The 25,150-nt window shown below is 35.4% G+C and overlaps 1 protein-coding gene and 1 long non-coding RNA gene across 2 annotated transcripts in view; both read right to left on the reverse strand.

Moving 5' to 3' along the window:
- LOC123555235 (uncharacterized) overlaps positions 1 to 21,337 on the reverse strand; it is a 48,752-nt gene extending 27,415 nt beyond the window's left edge. The window contains exons 1-8 of the mRNA XM_053548674.1: positions 21,253 to 21,337; positions 17,440 to 17,678; positions 11,856 to 12,145; positions 11,257 to 11,409; positions 10,089 to 10,259; positions 9,233 to 9,373; positions 4,469 to 4,502; positions 2,996 to 3,095 (exon numbers count right to left, since the gene is read on the reverse strand). Coding sequence (XP_053404649.1) covers positions 2,996 to 3,095; positions 4,469 to 4,502; positions 9,233 to 9,259 — 161 coding nt within the window. The 5' untranslated portion in view covers positions 9,260 to 9,373; positions 10,089 to 10,259; positions 11,257 to 11,409; ... (1 more) ...; positions 17,440 to 17,678; positions 21,253 to 21,337. The remainder of the gene's footprint in view (positions 1 to 2,995; positions 3,096 to 4,468; positions 4,503 to 9,232; positions 9,374 to 10,088; positions 10,260 to 11,256; positions 11,410 to 11,855; positions 12,146 to 17,439; positions 17,679 to 21,252) is intronic.
- A 2,479-nt stretch (positions 21,338 to 23,816) lies between these two features.
- Positions 23,817 to 24,763, reverse strand: LOC128558672 (uncharacterized). Its single transcript, XR_008371806.1, has 2 exons — positions 24,159 to 24,763; positions 23,817 to 23,969 (listed from the first exon to the last, which is right to left on the reverse strand). It is a non-coding gene; the product is annotated as an uncharacterized LOC128558672 (long non-coding RNA).
- Positions 24,764 to 25,150: the final 387 nt, after the last annotated feature.

A 25,150-nucleotide genomic window follows, 5' to 3' on the forward strand; every position in this document is an offset into this window, starting at 1 on the left:
ATGTATTACTAAAATTAATTATGTCTGAACTTTATTAAGGACTGTATTGTGTATTCATTATGGGTCTCACAAGTGAACAGATATAGCATGTTCTTAGCCCAACAAAATATCAACATTTTCTCTTTCTACAGTAAAAGTATTATATCACTATGCAACGTCTATACACAAACGTTATCTGAAAAACATCTTGAACTTGAAATGTATACTAAACAGAAGTTAACACGCCATTTGTTACTTTGCTCATATCCTACACATTTCTGAAGCTACCTTTAAAAATTATTGTTTATAACCTGTTAAAATTTAAACAACAAAAAAATCTATGCGATTCATCATACACATTTACTCATTTTACGAGTACCACTTCAATCCACTTTTGAAAACTCATAAAACTACACTTAAATGGCTAGATTTTCGAACCAGCTAAAACACCTTACTAAGGAAGAAAACAACAACAAAAACGAAATAGCGCCGTTGTCGTGCCCTGTGTGATATTTACCCCTTTTGTTCTGTAAAAAAAAAGAGTAATAATCTACCCCACTATTTCCTATGGTGGCATATTACTGCCAACCACATATCCACTTATTTATCTCGAAAAGTTTCGTAAAAATGTCACTTATTCAGTTATTATCTGGCAAGTGACAAAACTGCGTGTTATTTACTTAAGTATCTTAACAGGACAAAACTGCCTGTAGTGCCAACTACTGCCATCCACATATTCACTAACGTTAACTAGGTATCTTGAATTTTGTCAGTTAGTCAGTTATGATTTACACTCATTCATTCCGTATAGATGTAGTGTAATGCTCAGGTGTTTTGTATTTTATTTCGGGTATTTCTTTCAGAAGTTTAAGATTTTAAAAATTATAGAAGGTGAAAACTGTACATTTCATTAATTAACAATCTGACAAAACTTGTCAACGCTGCAGTAGCTTCGGGGTATAAAACATCCGTTAATATCCAAGTTTAATTACCAGGTAGACAGGAAGTGAAATAATGTGTCTGCTGTGTTTTCCTGTATAATCCTTTATAAACTCAATATACTCTGTGATCAGAGTGAGGTGCCTAGGTGCGGGCTAAGGGACTTGTTCCCGCTCTCATGAGCTGAAACTTAATAAGCAATGTTAAGAGCTAGGCTGAAGTACATTTATAACTAAGAAATTGTGTTTATAGAATTGTAAACAGAATTGTTTTAAAAGTCTCATTGAACCTTGATAATATCTGTGAAATTAGACTGAACATTCATAAGTAACTGTGCATTGCTCTTCGTAGTAGATAAAAATGTTAGGACTGTCGTAATGTGTTGTGTTTCAAGACAAGCTTCAGGTACAACGTGCTACGTTACATAGAGGACGAAAAATCTAACCGATATTCGCCAATTTGGGTACGAATATTAATAACCACTAGTTATGTGGATGGCAGAAGTGGGCACTAACAGTCAGTTTTGTTCTGTTGACATAACTATCTGGATAACACGCAATTGTGCCACTTTTCAGATAATATCTGGATATGTGACAATTTTTTGAGAAAACTGTCTACATAAATAAATGTGTATGTGGTTGGCAGAAATAAGTCACCATAATTTCAGCCACTAAAGTTTTTTAACGAACTTCTGAAAATTTCTCTTACCTAAAAACATTTGACAAAATAACTTGGTAATATCACGTTTACTTTAAACCATACAAACGTTGAAAGTTCTTTATGACCCGATGACAAAGTAGCGTATACTTTTATCAACATTTTTCCATACTACTACGTTTGCGGCCTCAAAGGCCGAGTGGTTAAGGTTGCTGACTTTGAATCACTTGCCTCTCACCAATGCGGCTTCGAGCCTCACTTGGGGGCGTTGAATCCTTCATGTGTGGAAGCCGTCCAGCTGACTTACGGAAGGTCGGTGATTCTACCGAAGTACCCGCTCGTGACGATATAATGCACGGAGGGGCACCTGGGGTCTTCCTCTACCATCAAAGCTGGGAAGTCGCCTTATGACCTATAATTGTGTCGGTACGACGTTAAACCCAACAAATAAAAATAATAACGACATTACAATCAATTGAACAAACACATTCATATAAGTTTAATCTCAAAGGCAAAATAATAATGATGTTATTTATAAGAAATTATAATTGCGGGAGTAGTAAATGTTAAATGTTAAGGTAAAAATTGAAGAGTTATTTTTTTGTTTTTATATACGATGTGCGATATGGTACACATAGCAATGCAAAAATAGAAGGTCCATATTTCTTTTATCAGACTTAAAATATGTTCTATGTTAAACAATATGCATGTATTTGACAACTCTTTTACCGTCAGTAGTCAAATTATATATGGTGAATATATTTACACCAAGGACATGATAGGTAGGACTCAATGATAGAAAATAAATAAGACGTTTAAGAAAGACTAAACTATCATGCTTCAAAATGAACAAATCAAGAGTAACATTCGGTCTAAAAGAGTAACATTCGGTCTAAAATAGTATGTATAAATACTAAAACGTTAATCTTTAAAACTGTTTTTCATATTCTATAAGTTTAGGTATTACATGTATCTCTACCCTATGAATATTCAAGTGACCGTGTTTACATCTGAATAAGTATGACCTTGACTTTTAACATACTGCCGGAGCTAATGTCCGTAATTTGAACTTTGTTTACTGTTTCAGTTTTATGTTCAATGTTTTAGGTAATGCTGACATAATTTCTTTCATAGCTTTCTAGTTTGAAAAAGAACGGCATATGTCTGTTGAAAAAAATTGATGTGCTTAGATCGTTCACGGGTTGGCTACATATAAGAACATGCAACTTTCATCAGTGAAATAACTCGACTCAGGCAGACACGGCGATGAGCAAGTGTTTCAAAGTCAGCATGTTTAATAACACGTGCGCAAGAGGACACGGTGCATTTGGTTAATGTTATTGTAGCAAATATTTAACTACTTTTAACATTAAGTAATTTAAAGCATTGCAATCGAACGTCATTTAGGTATCAAACATACCTTATACATTTGAAGACACATGCTCCAATTATAACACCCAGTATGCTGCCGATTCCTATTCCACCGAAGAACAAGGGCAGATGCTCTGTACAGTGTATATCTGGAAAGTAAATATGCTGAAAGTTGAGTGTGTGTGTATGTGTTTGTGTGTGTGTGTGTGTGTGTGTGTGCACGTCTGCGAGCTGTGGGTTTCGTTTTGGGGAGGCTGCGTTTTTGGAAAATGGCATTCCCTGTTTGATATTTTTTTTTTTTTTTTTTTTTTTAATATGCTACACATTCAATGTAGATTAGTAAGGTAAAAAAGAACTTTTTAGTGTAATATTTACATATATACTGAAGTGTCCAGACTGTATTATAACTACAGGTAGTAATGTTTTATTCGACGTGTTTTTTTGTTTTTTGTTGTTTTTTTTTTTAATTTTATGGACTGATTACTATAAATGTTTTGTAGCAAAAGATGAATAATCAAGTCCTTGTTATAGCGTAACGTATCCATCAATGTGTTGAACAGATATGGTTTTTGTGGATCATAGCGTTGACAAATGAATAAAACATGGTCTTTTTCCCATACAAATGGGAGAAATAAAAATATCTTTCAAAAACAACGATGATCAAGTGAAAGGATTCTTTTTGCGTCGATGAGGAACTGTTTCAATACTGGTTTTGTGCTTTTGGTGTTTTCTATTATTCTAAATCATTATGTTTTTATTGTTATCATCTTTGAAAAACTGCATTTTATTGACAGGAGTTGATATACTTTAATAAATTGTTATTAACTGATATAAATCATGTACTTTACATAAAATAAAAGCGTATTTTCTGGTCAACAGGCAAAGTTTGGAAATGTGCTTATGGAATACAAGCATACAAAGCCAACCGATATATGAATAGACAAATTAAGCAGTGTCACGAGTTTACCTTATCAATTAAATATACAATGCACTAGTTCCCCTGATTTTCTGATACTTACATAAAACCAATGTCGTCCTTTTACGAAATTCATTATAGTCTACAAAATGCGAACTTTCGGACGTTCGAAAACATGAGCTTTGTCAATTTAGACTATATCTATAGAGCATTTGCTATTTATATCAGGGTTTATGAGTTGTCAATTTTACGACTTTATCTTAATTATATTTACATGGGATCAGTAGCCCATCTTCAAAGTCTTGGTCTTCCATATAATGATCAAAACTTCAATCGAATCATTTTCAGACTGTGTTATCATTTACGAAGCACAACAGTCTTATATAGCATACGAGTATCATTCTTTGCATCTGAATGTGCAGCCTTTTCTAGGATAATGAAAAATTAGTGAATACTTAAAAAAACTTTAAACAGTAATATCAGCTATCACATTTTATTCGTTATAAAACTCGAGGTGAACGATGTATGTGTAAAACAAGAATTGAAACAGTTTACAAAAAAATACGATTTATTGATAAGATTTAGAAAATAAAGTAAGAGGATTACCTGAATATGCTTTCTCCGTTTGATTATCGGCTGTCTGAAAAAAGAAGTTTTCGGTATTTAGTAATTTTATGAGTATTGTGCTAATAATAATTAAAGGATACTACTTTAAAAAAAAGACTTGACAAACGGAAGATCGACGGACATAATAGACCATAATAGCAAATCTAAAAATATACAAAAAAAAAAACTCAGTACAATATTAATAAGTTTGTTTACAAAAAAAAACAACATATTTTATTTACATAGGAAAATAAAGTAATAACGAAATCAATGTGCATTAAACATAACACAGATGTTAAACTTTGCTACTATTGTACTACTGTTTGCAGATCAAACTGCCCTTTTTCCTCTTTTTAAATTGATAGACTTTTTACTTTTACGTCACAAAAGTAGCGATGCTGAAGCTAATTTTGGACCTCGTCTATACAGGTAACTCCGCTCTTCAAGTATATTTTCCGATACGAGTAAATTGAATGAACTTGTTTACATTGGCTGTATGACCGAGAACTTTACAAGATAAAATGCTGATTTAAATACTGTTGGAACGGGTGTTTAACTGGAATGTAACAGATGTACTAATCTTTATTTAAAATTTAAATGAATCTTGGCACACTACATTTAGGATGTGAAAAAAGACACCCTCTTATACATTACAGGCATTTTTCTGCCTAAATTTCAGTACATTTTGCTGCAGACTTTTCTTTTAAATAACGTATCTCGTGTTTAGCTTTCACAATAATTATAAAACGTGACTGACTCGTGGTCGAATTGTTGGATTCGCTCATCATTGATTAAAGGGCATAAGTGCGATTCCCGGAACCGACCATGCCCCTTTAGTTGCAAAAAGTTGGTAATTTCTTACGGAATATGCGAGTCTTAGTCTTATTAATTTGACGCGATCCTAGGAAACAGTTACGAGTTATTTTCTCCACTCGAAAGAAATTGTCATGTCTGCCGATTTGGGTTTAAATGCTGATTTTGTTGCGAATATGAGATAAATTCAAATAAAACTTACATGTATCAAAAGGGATTAATTTATGTAAAAATTATCAGAATTCCCCAAAATACTAAATTTCTTTAGATTTAAACCTGTGTATGTACTTAACACGATTAGCGTTACACATATATGCAAGCGACAAAACCAGTATTTTTTCATGACGGTGTACTGTGATTTATCCTAAATTATTTTGGTCCTTTTAGATTGACCGTCACAAATATAAAACAAACTAAACTTCGAATTATTTTGACTTATGCGAGTCTATAACTGGTTCTTTCCATGAACTAAGACAAGGCTTATCAACTGCCTGTTTGGAAATAACTGAAATAGTGTTTAAACGACTTCAAATAAATAGTAGATAAATTCACATACACGTAAACCCAACAATTAGATCTACAAGTGTTGCGTAGCTTAATGGTTCAATGATACCTTAAACCTTATATACTTTTCGTGGTTGGAAATTTCGTCGATAAAATCTGTCATAACAAACAAAAAAACGCTGTTCCACATTTGAATGTAGTTGAAATATTCTATATTCTACTTTTAAAACAACATATCCATTATCACCTTATTGTACTTTACAATGTATGCAAGAACGGCGATTACAAAGATAGAGTCAGAGCGCGCGCTTTGTGTAAGTCAAAGACGCATTCAGTGAATAGATGGGGCGGGGTTAACCTGTCAGGATCACTCCAAAAATAGCTTCAGCCTCACCGTTTTTATGACGTAAACGTGCAACTCTATCGATTTCAAAAAAGTTGAAGGGGCAATTTGATCTCTGCAAACAGTAGTATTTTGCACGTTAAACCAAGCGTATGATTTTGTATAGCACTTGACAGTCTAAATCTAAATTGTCCCGTTTTGGCTCCCAGTGAAGTCGACGCGGATAACAGGGTATCAATCCAGCCGAAACAGTATAGTAATGGTTGCCTCACCACCAATCTCCCAGTGCAGAAGGTATGTGTTATGTCAGTTGAAGAATTTAACATCATTGCGTTTCCTGTGGTTCCTGTATTTTCACGGACTTGCTGTCATCCAGCTGTTACTGCACTTTCATGGAGTTACTGACATCCAGTTGTTCCATTGTTCCTGCGGTTCGTATGCTTCATGGATTTGCTGCGTTTCCTCTCGTTTCATGCGTATTAACGGTGTTCTTTTGTTTCCCTAGAGAGATGCTGCATTTCCTATGGTTCCTTCATTTTCATTCAGTGTGATTCCTGCGTTTTAAGTTAATAACTAACCCTTGGTTCCTTCGTTTCCATTGAGGTACTAAATTTACTGTTGTTCCTGCATTTTCATGGATTTCCTGAATTTCCTGAGATTCCTGTATTTCATGGAGTTCCTGGGATTTCTGTGGTTCCTGCGTTTGCATAGAGTTTCTGAGTTTCCTGAGGTCCCTGCATTTTCATGGATTTAATAATTTTCCTGTAGTTCCTGCATTTTCATGGAGTTGCTGCTTGTCCTTTGGTTCCTTCGTTTTCATGGAGTTGCTAAGTTCCCTGAGGGTATTGCATTTTAATAGAGTGGCTGCTTCCCTTTGGATCCTGCGTTGTCATGCAGTTACCGCATTTCCTGTGATCTCTGCATTTTCATAAAGTTGCTGAGTTTCTTTGTCTCCCATCTGGTTTCATGGAGTTGCTAGATTAACTGTGGTTCCTGCATTTTCATGGACTTGCTGTTCCTGAATTTTCATGGAGTTGCTGCATTTCATGGGTACCTGGATTTTTATGGAGTTGCTGCATTTCCTGTGGAACCTGCGTTTACATGGAGTTGCTGGATTTCCCGGGGTTCCTGCATTTTTGTGGAGTTGCAGAGATTCCTTGTCTTCCGTCTTTTATATTGAGTTGCTGCATTTCCTGTGGTTCCTGTATTTTCATGGACTTGCTGCTCCTGATTTTTCATGGAGTTGCTGCATTTCCTGTGGTTCATGCATTTTTATGGAGTTGCTGCATTTCCTGTGTTTTTTCATTTTCATGGAGTTGCAGCGCTTCCTTTGTGGTTCATGAATTTTCATGGACTGCTTTGTTTCCTGTGACTCGAGTATTGCATGGAGTTTCTGAGTTTTCTGTGGTCCCTGCGTTAACATGGAGTTACTGCGCTTCTTCGAGTAATTTTGTTTCTAGTTGATGGCGCCCTTTTTGAAGTTCTTTCACTGCGTAACTTGAACTTGCCACCCTTTTGGACTTTTATCGTAGGGTTTATGAAACAAGTTTTGGTCAACATATGTACTGAAACAACAGATCAACAACAGCAAAATCCCGATTTTTAGCATGGCTCAGATGCTGACCAGAACAAATGTTGCACCTACAACTTCAATGAGTGAAACACTTTCCGTGAACACTTTTTACTTCCCGACTCCACTGCGGAACTCGTGTTTATTCCTCGATACAAATATGATAATCTGTTAATGTACACATGCAAAAATATTTTCCAATGTCAGAAAAACTTCAAATGTTATCCCTTGAAGAGTATAAGTTGGCCTTAAAATTGTTTCATCCCGCAGATGGCATTTTCTGCGCTATACAGACTAGCACCAGATGGTACTCATTACGTGATGTTTTATTTTTGTACCATCTTAACTGATTCTTGTATAGAGAGTATACAAAGTGCCAGGTGTCAATATGTTACATAATTAACAACATGAAAACAAAATTGAGTCAAAAGAAATTCTTAAGAATAATCATAATGCTATAAATGGAATAATAAACAATACAATATTTGTATGAACACGCAAAAGGACGACGTTAGATTGTAATTTCAATTCGTAGTACACTATTTGCTTCATGTCTTCCATTCACAAATCCATATGTACACTGTTACAGGGTTATGTTCGTGGGGCTGTGTTCTTTGAACGTGGTTTTCCCTGTCAGAACATTACTTTTTGTATTAGTTCTATTTAGTACATTCAAAATATACAGACAATTTTAAAATTTGTTCCTAAACAGTAAATATTTTATATCATTAACTTATTGAAAATATCAAAATGATAAAAGTCAGACAATATATACTAACGTAACGATTCCTAATGTTGCTATTGCAACCTTCAGTAAATATGGCAAGCCCTTGTGACAACAACAACGACAAGGTATCGTTTTAGAGAAATATATCAGATTCATCATATCATTAATGTCCAACTTGGTTAGCCAGGTAACCTTCAGTGGAACTTTATATGTCCAATAAAGTGTTTATTTTATAGAGTTGGAGACAAGCAAATTGGTCGAAAATACAGAAGAATAAAAAAAAACTTAAACATTGTAAAATAGTTTCGAAAAATGACTCGAACAGATTCTATTAAAGTAAAATATAATGTAGCCGGAAATCCAAGAAAGAAAACGATAACATTTAGAGGAATTTCTCGCCTTTTTACATTTCCGTTCCTCCAAGTAAATATGGAGAGTGGGATATTCGTAGCTAGTTTGATCATGTACACGCTCCAAGTACGAGAGTGATTTAATACTTTCTGTCATTGGTCTTCGTATGCCTAAATTATCAAACATCAGGACAATTGACATTCAAAACAAAGTAAAACACACTTTTTAAGTTTTGTATCCAAGACGTAAATGCTGCAAATATGTCTCATCTTGGTAAAGTATTTAATCGTTGACAAAGTGCAGGACCAACAACACTTCCAGTGATATACTGTTTACCTGCGACCATTATCAAATCTCGAACACATAATATATTTCCAGAGCTTTTGAGCAATTCAAACGATGGCTATTGCTAATGAACTGATGTGTAAATTTCAGTAAATGTTAAATCCGAAATACCTTTGCAGAAGAATTCTGTTGCAGCATATACGTTTGCAACCATCGGGTTCTGTCTTTATGCAAGCTTGTGAGAATATCTCTTTCATACTGTCAGCGCCGAAGTGCAGAAAATGCGAGAAGAGACCGAAGTAATTTCAGGATCTGGAATAGAAACACACATTTTAAGCTTTGATAGAATTCGTATGTCATATATTTATTTATACCATCTCTCGTCAAAAGCCAGAAAACATTTCGGTCGGACAATATGGTAATAAAATCACAGTTAGGGGTGAGGGGATTGAATGTCAACTTTGTATGTACATATCAGACATCGAGAAATACAAAGAAAATGTAAAATCAAATATTAGGCATTATAAAAACCAATATTAAATATTGATTTTGTTTATAGTTTCAAACGCGCCATAGACTTTTTACTCGTTTCGAAACATTCCTTCTGCAACCTAAGGTGACACATTGCAAAACTTCATACGCTTACCAAAACACATTTTCACAGAATACAATTGAACATAAAATATTACCTTTAAAAATTTATTACTTTTAAAAGTGTGACGAGTTCTTTCAAGATGGTGGTGCAGCTACCATTACACGTTCAGATGAATCGGTTTAGCAATCACTGACTGACCATTAAGCATTGAGATATAATGAGAGATTGACCGAGACGATGGATTTAAGATAACATAATAATTGTTGCGTAAATTCTATAGTATAACTAGTGAATTATTTTACGCATTTATTTTAAAGATTTTAGCTAAACGGATCATAAGAACTGAACTGCAGTTTTATAACTGTAGTTTTATATCATGTTGTGTATTGTACAACATTTCCATGCATTTAAGATGTCCGAAGTTATAGATACCTTTTTGTACTTTCCGTAGTGCTGTTTTTCAGCATCATTTCTCTTTCTATACTCTAGTTTTAATTTACGACACACCTCTTTAAATTTAGTCCAGTGGTACGCACTTTTTACTACTATGGCCCATTTTTCTGTGGCTTTTTGAACACTCTCTATCAATGGCTTAAGATGAACCTGAAACAGAAATCTGCTTTTGTAACAGTTATGTGATCTGAAAACAGCTGTGATTATCTCTTACAGTAATGTCTGTTCAAAGCGCTATTGTATCTAATCCATTCACCATCTGTCTTCCAACCGTTTTTTAAAAATACAGGTTTCTTCAAAAGACTTCTTGGGGACACATGTCATTTTCATACTTTTGTTTGTGATTTTCATAAAAAAAAATTATTTGGATGATACAATACTTACGTAAATTCGTTAAGAGCATAGCATTAAACCATTTACTTCTACTGCAGGATGTCTAGATATAACTGATTGGTTGTTTTTGCGCAGTACTGTTCCTTTACTATTTTGTAAAGTGGGTAACAGTAAATTTTAGTACACGTAACTCTGCCTCGCTTTGGTGGTAAGTTTTGTTCAAAAATGAGACAAGAGAAACGACGTTCGGCATTACATCGCGGTTTGATAAAGGTTTTGTTTTTCTACCCAGGTGCCCGTACGTGATGAAATAATGTCCGGAGGGGCACTTGGTGTTTTTCTCCACCATGGAAAGCTAAGAAGTCGCCATATGACCTATAACTGTATCGTTGTGACGTTAAACGAAAAGAAAGAAAGTTCTTACATATTTTCGGGTATATATAACTACATTTTGTAGTGTAAACCTCCTGTAACAGGTCGTTTACAATGATGAATTGAGGTAATCTCGGACAGCCGTATCACTTATGTCAAACATTACAGAACGTAAAGCTGCCACTCAGACAAACGGTATCAAGAGTACAACAATTAAATTATATCTGTGCAAACTTTTACATGAAGCATACGCTGGAACTCTTGCAAATCAGACCCCTTTATCCTTACTCCTGAATCGCCACCGGAATATATATTATTTTTTGATTGTTTGTTTGTTGGTGTACATAAATATGTTAGTCGATTTGGCTCTTTTAAGATTTTAAGTTATTATATATAAGGCGTTTTAGTATTCGATAAAAAATGAACAATCTCAAAAGTTTACCAATACATAAAAGTCATAGTGCGTTTCGTGTTTCTTTTCTTTTTTTACAAGATACCAGTGTCTGCTCTTTCCAAGAGTGTGCCTAATTTTCTGTTCAAATTTTCTCCAATGATCCGCTGTTGTAAAAGCTGAGCCAAAATTTGATAATCGATTCTGAAAATAAAGTTTATTCAAAGTTATGCAGAATGATTCTCACTCCACTTCGTAAGTTTTCTTTTTAATTTAGTCTGCACCTTTTGATTTTGTTTTAACTCCTTTTTCAATAACTTTGACATGTCCTCTGCACATAGCTATTAACTTCTTTCTGAACGGTAATCAGAGTAACCGGTGACTACTTAATCGCGTGTGGCATGTTAAAATGATGTATCAGTATTTTGATATCTACTATCAGGTCCTACATATCAAATCATTTTGGACAGCTAAGCTACAAACGCATTGCATCAATTCAATCGACATTATCTGTTGATACCATGCTGATTAACCAATAACTTTAAATCTAAAACCGCATACACTTCACAAATTTTGTAACACTTAAATGCAAATCGGATATAATGAACTTATTTGGCTTTCACTGTATTAAAATGTGAAGTGGTAATTACCTTTTCACTATCAAGTTCGTTTTCAAATCCAGCATCAGGACAGTACTTTCCACTTTCAATCTCTATATATCCCAAACTTGTTAAGTCCTGACATGTGGTTTTAACATTCAGAGAGGTACATTGTACGCAAATCGTTTCCTTGTAGCCTTTCACAACACCCTCTGTTGAGGCAAGCAGTGTAGAACACAGTACAATGCATATCAAAGTTGCTGTCATATCGGGTATTATTAAAAAATGCTTTTTCATGTTACGAGGTATGTATTTTGTGTACCATCAAATTAGAAATCCATCTGAAATATTTAACATCAAGCTTTAAATATTACAAAAAACATAATAAGATACATATTTGACATTTTGATAAATGTCTTATATGCAGTCTCTTTTTGATAGATATCTAGTAGAGCACCAGTAAATTTGATAGATAAGTGTAAATGGGCGATTTTGTTTTCCCATATAGACTCAAACAGAACTGAAATAATAACACTAAAAGCAATTGAGAAGAAGTGAATCTCACCGAAATACTATAGACCTTATTCTTGGCTACAGGCTCTTTAATACAGGTTATCACAGAAGTCAGGGTGAATATTTAGATGATAATTCTTCATACAATAATGGTTTGTGTCAATATCTTGCAAAGGTATTGCTTGAATTACAATCTTAATTACAGATTTGTTGTAAATACTTTAAGGAAGTTAGCATTTTGTCGTCAATGTAATAATTTAAAATTAAAGTACAAATTTGGAGAACACCCTTATTCTGATATGAAATTTGTTAAAAGGAAAACAACCAATATCTATACATTTATTCTAAGAAATATTTTTCATACTCTCAGTATCAGTGTAGCTATTTCTAGGTAGAAAATCCTGTACTGTATTTAAATATTGCATGCTTAAAGTGATTTAAAATGTATGTTTCCATTCTTTTTCCTACTAATTTATAAATATAGATAAAATCAGCAAGGTTAAAATATTCAAGAAAACCATAAACATTTATATGAAGTAGAAATATATAAATATATAAATTATATCAAACTGTTCGTGTCTGCAATGGAAGTAGGAGTTGAATTAAAATCCACATTTTAATTAGAATTTCAAACTGTTCGTTGGCAACAAAAAACATCATTACGCACAATAGTTTATAAAGGATAAAAGGTAAGGGTAGATATCCCGGAAGCACACAGCACCACAAACACAGCCATAGAGCCATGCATCGCAAAGTAGGCCCAAGATTACAATTGGAGGTCAAAGGTCAACAGGGCTTTTTCCTGTCCGGTCCTTACTCTGTCATCCATCAAGGGATTACAATATTACTTAGCATAAATGTTCCCCATGATGAGATGACGTGTCGTGCACAATACCCAGAAACCTAGCTTAAAGGTCAATGTCACACTTGGAGATCAAAAGTCAATAGGATTTTTTTTCCTGTTCGGACTATAACTTTGTTGTGCAAACAGGATTTAAATATCAGTTGACACACATATTTCCTTGTATAAGGCAACGTGCCATGCACAAAACCCCGGCCATTAGCTTAAAGGTCAAGGTCAAACTTCGAAGTCAAAGGCCAAAAGGGCTTTTTACTGTCCAGTCTGTAACTCAACAATCCTTAAAGGGATTTTAATATTACTAGGCACAAATATTCACCATGTGCAAGAACCAGGTCCCTAGATCTAAGGTCAAGGTCACACTTAGAGGCCAAAGGTCAGATAAAAGAATGACTTTGTTCGGAGCATTTCTTCTTCATGCATGGAGGGATTTTGATGTAACTTGGTACAAATGTTTAATATGAGACGATTGTCGTGCACAAGAACCAGGTCCCTAGGTCTAAGGTCTCAGGTCAAGGTCACACTTAGAAGCCAAATTCAAGAATGACTTTGTCCGGAGCATTTCTTTTTCATGCATGGAGGGATTTTGAAGTAACTTTGCACAAATGTTCACCATTAAAAGACGAATAATCATGTACAAGAACCAGGTTTCTATGTCTAAGGTCAAGGTCACATTTAATAGTCTAAAGTCAAATTCAAGAATGACTTGAACCAGGTTCCTAGGTCTAAGGTCAAATTCATAAATGACTGTCTGGAGCATTTCTTCTTCGTGCATGGAGGGGTGTAACTTGGCACAAATGTTCACCACCATGAGGCACCCTTGTTTTAGAATTACTTCCCTTTTTATTACTGACCGTAGGGAAAAAATCGAAACCCCTTTTTTGTGGCAAGAAGAGCTTGAATGTTTTTCCCAATAAAAGTCTATAAAAACAACGTGACCACCAGGGTGGAGCAATATTTATCCGTATGGGAATGATTTAAACAATCATGGTAAAGGACCACTTGATAATGCTACATACCAAATATCAATTAACCAAGCCATGTGGTTTTGGAAAAGAAGATTTTCAAAGTCTATATAACAAAATGACCGCCAGGGCGGGGCTATATTTAACCCTAAGAGGAATATTTAAATAATCTTGGTAGATAACTACTAGATGATGCTACATACCAGATAACAAAGCCCAAGGACCTCTGGTTTTGGACAAGAAGATTTTTAATTGTTGTGACCGGTCATTTTCCGGCGTCGTCCGTGTCAGAATAATATATATATTTGATATATTGATAACGTTATACATAAGCACAGATAGTGCTTGACTCCCTTTTCATGTTACCATTGCTATAATTATATTTGAATTGTTGTAAATAATAGGAGTTGGGTCATTTATGGACGATTTGGGTTAATTACAGTAATAGCTACATCATACGATAGTTAAGGGGAACCAACCATTTGTTAAAGCAAGTACCCGTGAAATACTGTGTACAAATTTGGACCAATCAGAAACAAGTTCTATAAATAGAACCATCAAAGCTCACGTCTGCTAAGGTATAAATAGGTAGATGGATGACATAGAGATCATTCGGTATCTGGCGATCGAAGAAGACACATCGAGGATTTAACTAATAACTTATCCCAGTATCTTGATAAGGAGGTTATTGCAACTACTCTTTCAGGGCGGATAAATTCCTATAGGAGTTTGAGCTAATTATTATTAACTGAAGAGTGTTATTTTGAAACATTTAGTGATTTGCCTGATCCCTGAAATTATCTAGCTTATAATTAAAATCATTTACGATCCATTGGTACACAAATCATTTAGGCAAGGTAGCCGTGGGAAAATTTATGTATGAGATAGTTGGTCTCACCAGCTATACGTTTTAACAAAGGAAATTCTATATCGTTTGTCAGCTATTCTAAAACATAGTCATCTTAGCGATTGGACCCATTTCATTGTTCAAGATACTAAAGGCGTAGGCACTTCCCTGGGTCATATAACTCGTATCCTGACAGTCCGTCGTCCATCGTGCGTCGTGCGTCATCAACATTTGTTTTGCTGGCACTCTAGAGGCCACAGCTGTTACCCAATCATTATGAAACTTGTCATAATAGTTATCTTTATGATTCCAAGGCCAAGTTTGAATCTGGGTGATGTGGATTTAAAATCTAGGCCACTCGCCCAAATCAAATGAAAAGCTTGTTAACACTCTAGATGCCAAACTTATGATCTTACCTTCATAAAAGTTGATAAAAATGTTATCTTGATGATGCCTAGGTCCATTTCTAATATGGGTCATGTGGGGGTCAAAAACTAGGTCATGTGCTCAAATCAGAGGAAATATTTGCTAACACTGTAGAGGCCACATGTCTGACCCTATCTTTATGAAACTCGGTCAGAATGTTAACCTTGATGATTCCTAGGCCACGTTTGAATCTAGCTGATGTGGATTTAACAGGGTCACTCGCTCAAATCAAAGAAAAAGCTTGTTGACACTGTACAGACCACATTTCTGACCATATCTTCATGAAACTCGGAGAGAATGTTTATCTTGATGATCCCTGGGCCAAATTTGAAACTGGATTATGTGGGGAGAAAACTAGGTCACCAGCTCAGATCAAAGGAACATTCTAGAGGCCGCATTTATGACCCTGTCTCCTTGAAAGTTGATCGAATATGGATTATTTGGGATAAAAACCTAGGTCACCCGGTCAAATCAAAGAAAAAGACTTTTTACACTCTAGAGGATGTATGCCCAATTACTCAGCGATCCAGGGTCATCATGACCCTCTTGTTTTCCTTTAGGTTGCCATTGCAACCAATGTTCTAAACGGAATTCAATTCAATAATTTTCAAAGAAGACTGTTTAAGAATCTTTTCTGTGACGTTTCATCAAAATTGATCTGGTGGTTTATGAGTAAATGTTGGCGGACGACGAACAGCGTACGACGGACGACGGACAATCACTGACCACAATAGCTCACTATTGAGCACTTCTTGCTCAGGTCAGCTAAAGTATGGAATCGACTATAGCGTAGATCTGCGACGTGACAAAATTGTAGTGAAGTACTTCCAGGAGCATCTGAAAATACCAGCCTGTAATCAAGAAGTCACATCCAGACCTGTAGCATGACATACTCACTTACTCTGTACAGTAGCAATTAAAGCCTAGAATTAAACAGACTAAAAATTGAAACAAGGAATAAAACAGATCAGGAGATGATACAAGGGGAGTTTAATGATTCCGCAAATAAGTAAACTGCTTGGCTGATTTCGATTTTACGAACTGTAAAAATGTTAGCAATGTACACAATGTCCATCTTTATAGTGCTGCCTAACTGGTATATCACGCCGTAGACACGTGACATGATCCACCACCCAGTCACAATATACTGACACTGGGCTCATCAGTCCTAGTACTATCCTCTTAATGCTGAGCGCCAAGCAAGGAAGCTACTAGTACCTTTTTTACGTTTTTGGTATGACGCGGTCCGACCTCCCGCCTCGAACCGGGCGCTTTAATTGATGTGTCATGCCGTTCGATACCATGGTAATAATCACTCTTGTAATTGTTGATTTTAATGATTAAAGTACAATGAAATATACTGCATGCTGGTACATTACTACAGAATGATCTTTATGTGTAACCATGTTTAGATGTCATTTCAGGCTTACCTTATACATGTCTGGTCTTCAACACCACATATATATAATACTTAAAATCAAACATATGTTTATAACACTGAATGATACCCCCTGCATACAAACGCCCGCCACACCCAAAAAAAACGGATACAAGTCATTGCGCAAATACTTTAGCTTGTGTTTATTTGATCTCCTGCTTAGGAGGTCAAGTTAAGATATTAGATCTAGACGTTTCAATCGTCCTCTTTTTAATAATGTTTATCTGTACAGTTAGTCATGTTTATGTGCATGCGTATGTATTTGAGATATGCATGTTACAGATTTTGGTCATGTAATCAGACCTCCTACAGGTTTGTAAATTTTTCATTGCTCATTCCGCAGTCAGCAAAATGTCGTCTGCAAAAACTGGGTTACTGGATTTAGTTGATAGAACGCATGCGCTTGGTGACCTTTTATGGAGGAGGTTAAGTAACTCGTTCACGTAGACCATATAGAAAAGAGTTGGCAAGACTCCTCCCTGACGCACACCGCGTTCAACGGACACCAAAAGTGACGTCATTCCTTGAAGTCTTATTATAGAATTTAGATTTTGCATAGGATTAAAGTAACAAACGTAGGGTTTTACCTGTAATTCCTAGCTCACCTAGTTTGAAAAACAACCCCGTGTGCCATCAGATGCACCTTGTTCATTCACGATTTCGTCTATTTGAGGACCTTTTCACAATTTCATTGATTTAATTTGATCTTGAGCCTCTTCCTCTGTTACAGTATTTAGTAAGATGATACTCAATACTTCAGGCTGGTGTTTTGCTAGTATATGCAATATATCTTCTATATTGCTGGCATCAGTATCATTGTCAGTGCCTGTTCGTCGAAATAGATCGTGGAAAAGCTTTCTAATACAGTATACTGATAACATGTTATATTGATTTATTAAAACGACTAAACCACACATCGTGCTGTCAGATTTAAAAAAAAATCAAACTTTTGCTTTATGCACCTATATGCTGCATAATCCATGTTCTTACAATGTATTTTACATCAAATTCTGTTGAAAATCGTTGTGTTCCTAATACATTTAAAATAAAAGCATCCGTCTACAATTTCTGATAAGGGTTTCCCGGTTTATAAGAAAACGGAATTCCCGTCAGCAAACATCACGTAATTTTCAAAAGAGCGCACACGTATAGGTATCGCGCACTTTTTTGACGTTTTGCAATAAAAACATAAAACGAAGTCAGTACACTAAGTATGTAAACAATGAAGTCAGTGATTTCTCATTGGCCTAGTGCGGTTACGGCATTCGTATTACTGCATTTTCCGGACAATAGGCCGCTGCACCGTATTGGCCGCAGCCGTATATTTTAACTATATCAGAAATAAAATTTAACGTATAGGCCGCTCCGGCATATTGGCCGCGGCCTATACACGACTAAGCGGCGAACATAACCATGTCGTATAAAAACTGTCCTCGATAAATAGTCATTGAAATCGGTTGTATTTTTAGGTTATTACACTTTTTAATCTGACAGATGCAGTGAACTGTTAAGTCCGAATGTAAGTTTCTTGAGCTGTTTATAAAGGCCCTTTCGGCAAAATTGTCCATTCTGTACATTTAACATGATTCGACTGGCTTTCAAAATGCAAGTGAAAAATTAAAAATGTGGCATAGGCCGCATGAAAGGCCCATTTAGAAAAAAAATTCCGGCCTATTGTCCGGAAAATACGGTATACTTGTTTGTCGTGAGTTCGATTCCTAGACCGGTTAAATTTTGCCTTTAAATTTTTAACTACAATTCAATGAAGACAAAACGAGTTAGTAAATCTAGTTCTAACATGTTCTCTAAAATTATATGTCACAACTGACACGTAATTGTGTCTAAATACACTCAACCTTTAATATGATATAATGTTTTTTCATCATTCCTGTGATATTTTTAAACCTGTACGGGTTAGTTCCATGAACAGGCTCAATCAAACCGAGCCTGCAACATTTTCATTTTTGTCGTGATGAGCGACCTGTGAAGTTTTCACTTTTCTGTATTTTATAACAATCTTGCACTTCACATTAATACAAGCATTGCCTGGTCATAATTTAATAGGATTAATTGATTTATAAATACTTCCAATTTTATACGAAAATAAGAAATTAAACAATAAATTAGAAACCAGAGAAAAACAAACTTACACGAAGTATGTAATGCAAACTGAAAAAAAAATGTGGATCAAACTCCCGACAAAAAGGTATAATAGAAATACCGTTACCGCTCGGCCAACGAGGAATCACTGACTAAATCGTCAACTTGGTGTTTTGACTTAATTTTATGTTATTGTTTTGTTTTCAATTCTAAACGACATGATACTGTGCACTACCTATAGTTCGGTTTTGTGGCGAGCGATGTTTTTACATGTACTTTTAATAATGGAACGGTCCATTATTTAGGTAGTGTTATTCGGAACGATTAGTGGTTCTTACCTAAATAAGGCAAAGTACTTTTGATTTGCTGCCCACGTGATGATAACGTCTAAAAATACTGTCGCGTCTCGTTCTATATTTACCAATGTTTACAAAATAAACCGTTGTAACGCTTTATAAAAGTACATGAGAAAAACTGCAAAAATTCGAATGTTCCCGTAATTCTGGAAACTATAAACTGGCCAACCATTATGTTTCATGTAAATATATGAAACAGTGGCGGTATTTTGCCTTTCGATGATAAATTATTTTAAAAATTACAATTCACAATGTGTGGGTTAGTCGCTTTAAAGACAGCAAAACTGCATATTGAATATCAAAAAGGTACGATGTGAATATACATTTGCAAACATAATTGACAGTGATAGCTTTATACTTGTTTCCAGGTATTTCTAAAAACAGTTAAAGATCAGTTTCAGAGATGGGTCAACAGAACGAAATTCACTTCTTAAAAATTATAGTAAATGTGAGTGGCAATTCTGTCATGAAAAGTATATAGATACAATGTATATTAACGAGTTCATACTTGTTCTGTTTCATCGCTGACAGTTCATTCAATACGTATACAAAAACGGGATCATGCTATAAACAATATTCCAAGAACCGAAAGAGAAGTCAGGATAGAGATTTATTAAAGTATTTTGACTTACTTATATTGTTGTGATGAAAAAAATTCTATTGAAATACATTTTATTTAAACAAACCAACTAAGAAACCAAAAAACGTGTACATGTACTTATATTGTAAAACAAATATTAAAGGGAAGACGATTATCGCAACGACATTATAAAGGTCATATGGCGACTTTCCAGCTTTACATGGTGGAAGACCCCAGGTGCCACTTGAAACTGTCCCCTTCAAATATCTAGTAGATTGGCTCTTGCTGATAGATTTTCTGTCTATAAGGATAAACTTATTTGTTTTCCATTTTGTGTTCGATGCACCACAAATATAATTTATCTTGATAATGTCCAATTAATGCATATACACCTCAGTCGTAAAGCTACTATGTAAACATTAAGATAGCTTTTGCTTTAAGTTCATGATTTAAGATCATTTCAATTATATTAGACAGATAACCAACAATGCTAAAAATAATCAAGTACACTAGTTTTCAATTTTTCATCTTTGAAACGTTTTTTAAGAATTATGGTTATGAAAGATCTACGCAACTTCTTTTAGTAAATGCCAGGTATCGTTGTTTCTTCTCTTTGATAAGTCACATTTGACTGAGCAAGTTATCTTGAAAACTGTTACAAGCCAGCCAATCAAAAACCGTGACCTTAGAAATAATCTTTGACGTTAAAATTATTCTTTCCCAACTGAGGCGACTCTGGCTGAACGTGCTCCGGGGATTACATATTATGAAACCCGAGGATAGAAAAGTTGAAATTTGCCAGACATCTTATTTGTCACAAAGGTAAACATACGTTGTTGCCTTCAAATGCATTGTCAATTAGGTTAGCGCATCAAATCACTATATTACCTGTGTTAAACAGAAACTATTATTAAAGCGAATATAATTATGTCAATAAGGTAATGTCAAGGGTTCCTGTAACCTGATATCTAGACAACCGTCTCAATAACTCAGTGGTAGTGTATCCGTTTTGAGTGCGAAATGTTAACTTTAAGTGCCGCCCCATTGCACAACTAGATCACAGGAGGTAAAATAGATTTTTTAACATCTTCATGTCTGAAACCACAAGGCCTAAGCCTTTGATATTTGGTGTGTACACATTTCAACCTAAATTGTACAAGATTATCATTATATATTTATATAGATTTGCTTTGCTATGCTTTAACTTGTACTACATGTATTTTGATTTTGCTAAATAACACTGCCGAAATTCTGAATAAACAAGTAAAAACAGGGGTTGTTTCCATTTGATAAAAAAGTAATTTTATTAAGATAAAAATCTAATTTGATGAGAATTAGGAAATGATAAAACAGACAATACTTACGAATCTTAAAGATATTCTCACAAACACCTGACAATCATCCGTAACATGTTTTTAAGTAGGGACATATAATAGTTGGGATCCCGTAAATATTATCACGCTTATAAAGTTGATAACACGGCAATACTTACCTACATGTTAAATTAAATCTTATAGATATCCACGTTTTTAAATATGGACATGTAATCACGCTCCATTTATATATACATTATAAAACAACCCATGTATGCTTAAAGGGGCCTCCGTGGCCGAGTGGTTAAGGTCGCTGACTTCAAATCACTTGCCCCTCATCGATGTGGGTTCGAGCCTCACTCGGGGCGTTGAATTCTTCATGTGAGAAAGCCATCCAGCTGGCTTACGGAAGGTCGGTGGTTCTACCCAGGTACCCGCTCGTGATGAAATAGTGCACGGAGGGGCACCCAGGGTCTTCCTCCACCATTCTGGAAAGTCGCTATATGACCTATCATGTGTGTCGGTGCGACGTTAAATCCAAAAAAAAAATGTATGCTTAAATAATAGGAGTTATTGTTACTGGCCATTATATACTAGTATGCAGCCCCTTTGGCGTCTGAACTGTTCAATATTTCCAAACACCAAAATATGGTGTCAGATGTAAACGTTTAATTCTAAATGTAGATGAATTAAACACTTATTATTTAAAGGGGTACAAGTACCCTAGTGCGAATTATTGATTCTGTTACACTTAACAAGTGTTATATTCGATTAAGAACGATTGGGTTCTAATGGAGGACAAAGACCAAGAATGAACTAGAAAGCCAGGGACTTGGCTGCTTTAAAGATGTTCGAAAAGTCTTAAGATCTTCGTAAGATCTTGGGTCATGGTAATTTTCCAAATGTATTTGAAAAGATTATCAAACGTTTTATTAAAAGAGGTTACGACCCAACTGTTTTGAGACATACCGCATGTTTAGTGTTCAACCCGTTTACAGTTGGACACTACGCTTCCCTCTTTGATTGCGTCTGACGGAAGAGGGGGAGGACTCTATGATGAGCAGTTTTTAAATCCTACCAGGACTGAACTGTTTTGATATTTGTCTTCTGGCCTGTTTCGTCGGGCCCTTAAGGGTGTTTCTCTTGTTGCTCTGTCTTCTGAAAAGGCATTGAGTACATACGTTTTTGGTTCTTAAGGTTTGCTTTTTATATATTTATACACGAGCATTTTTGTGTTTTACATGTCATGCCTTTTTGTTTCCATTACGTGTGTTAGAGATTCACCTGGAGGGGATTACTTTTATTTACACTGTCCCATGTCTTTGGAACATGGTGGGGGTAAGAGTGAGGTTGGGTGCGCACCATAAACCGGTTTAAGCTCCCCAGTGGTGTTTTTGCCACTGACCGTTCCAAGGCGGTGCCCCACTGTGTTCCTTTGTTTGTTCGTTTTGTCCTTGTGTGTTGACTTTGTGTGCGCGCGTGTGTGTATGCTTATTGTTCGTCTTGTCCTTTTGTGTTGGCTTTGAGTGTGTGTGTGTGTGTGTGTGTGTGTGTGTGTGTTGTTTGTTTTGTCCTGATGTGTGGGCTTTGGGTGTGTGTGTGTGTGTGTGTGTGTGTGGTGCACGCGTTTGCGTGCTGGGGGGTTCGTTTTGGGGAGGCTGCGCTTTTGGTGCGTGGCGTTCCCTGTTTGATATTTTTCTTTGTTTTTAAGATAGTAGAGACCAAGTGCAAATGGGTAGGAGAAATGGGACGGAAATACATTCCACTTGAAATGAAGTAGTAGATAAGAAGAAGAAATTTATAACATATTTCGACCAATTTGAGCAGCATAATGTCTAATAAACAACAAGTATATTTTTGATCATGGATTCAGCAACCCGAAGCGTCCTTCGAACAACTGTCACTGACTTAAAGCTGTTAATTGTTGGATACTCGCCTAAGATGCAAGACGACTATATTTAAATCACATTTTTTTTTAATTTATCTCTAATAAGAGGAAACTGATTAGTGCAAGGTCTGCACACACCCTCAGTAAATGCATGGATATTGTTGGCTGAGCTAAGAGATGCTCAGGTAAAGGGCATGTTACAGTAGTGAAAAACATCCAAAATACGAAAAATATCCCAATCGGAAAGTCAGCAGCAACAAAAGGAGTTTCGCAGCTTGCCTGGTGCCCTGGTGCTGTCACGTGACCTTTTAAAGGACAAGGGGTAGGTATCGTATGACTGCATAGGAACAATGGGGTGGGTATCATATGACTGCAAAGGAACAATGGAAGGTTTGTCAAGGTCGGCCACACCCTCGTATGGGGCAATATTGAAGGTAGGTCAAGGCCGGCCACACTGTCGTATGGGGCAATAGTGGAAGTCTCCCTATTATTAATCTATTGTTCAGTAAGACAAGGGTTAGATATAGGCGTCATAGGTCGCACCCAGATTCTTCACACCAGCTTCACGAATAAGGGTAAAACAATTCGATTCTTCTCTATTTAATATTATTACAATACCCATTATCGGGTTCTTTTAAAACTTTAATCGTCTCTATTATAACCACACGCGTAGAGATCGTAGAGAACAAATATTTGATAATTTAACTAGTGAAATAAGTCAACGAAATTTGTAGTTCTTGTTGTTACTTTATTTTTTATTTACTACATTTAAAATTCATTTTATAACTTTTTCTTTTATGTGTTCTTTCACTTCTCGCAACTGTCTCGTAAAAAGCAACATGTTTCTTTCGATGGTCTCAACGTTTCTGACTGCCTCAGCCTAGAACAAAGAAAACAACGTAGATAAGGCGGGAAAGATATACATATCTTTTATGAACGTAAGCCACGCCAAAGATATAGTCTGTGCTTTATTTAATACAATTTTGCATCGGAAAAATAATCATCTAAAACAAAAGTTTGCTATAAGTTTGAAAATAAACGAAACTACTAAAAAGTATGATGTACTCACCAGGCGCAGTCCTCCGGGTATCCGGGCACATCCTTTATCGGATCTTCTTTAATCTCTTCCTTTCGGGGAGATCACATTGGTAAACAAAACCCTCCTGACTTTTTGCTGAAAAACAAATGTGAAAACGTCTAGAAAGCTTGTGTATTCGCTAAAGCAATGCGTTACACATGACTTAATTGACTTCATTCCTCTTCGCTTAATAAAATTAAAACCTAAACAACAAAAGAGTTTACTTACCAATGGTTCCCCCAAAAGAGGCGTTTATATTTCTTTTTATTCTTAAATGAGATAATTTGTGACCTAAAAGTATTAATTACACAAATATACATAGCATTTGGCACTATTTTTACTAAAGGAACACAACCTTCGATCGAAACCTTCATAAACATATGTAAGTTTAAAACATAACATTTCAAACACCGAGTATTCAAACCTTGACGTAGAATTAGAAAACATGCATTACTTTTACTATAAGAGCATACTTTCCAATCCCCGAGTACTGCAACCCTGTCAACACTGTAATAGTATGAGTTTCATTGAGAAAGCCAGTCATTGCATTTATATAATTGATATGATAGCATCCATTAACAGATAAACATTCTTGTATAGATACATTACTTAAAAAACTATAGCCTGTCTGATATCCTTCTCATCCGCAGCAGATACCTGTCTTCGAAGATTGTTTATATTCTACAGTACTTTATTATGAAAGTTCACCAGTAATCGAATAAGTAGATCCATACAAATATTCATCCACCAACACACAAGGTAGCACAGTAGAGTAGTCAGAAAAAGGAGAATGGTAAACAAAGTATCATATTATATTCAATTTTAAATGTCAGACTTCATTGAATGCACACAACGGGTTATCTTCTTTTCCAGATTAAGATTATATAGCCATTAAGATCAGATACCAAACTTTCTTTAACACCCAAAATCGATTATATTACCATGAAGAAATACCTCTTTATTACTTGATCTTTGATGTTAAT

This window comes from Mercenaria mercenaria, chromosome 7 (genome assembly GCF_021730395.1).
Source record: "Mercenaria mercenaria strain notata chromosome 7, MADL_Memer_1, whole genome shotgun sequence".
Classification (NCBI taxonomy): domain Eukaryota; kingdom Metazoa; phylum Mollusca; class Bivalvia; order Venerida; family Veneridae; genus Mercenaria; species Mercenaria mercenaria.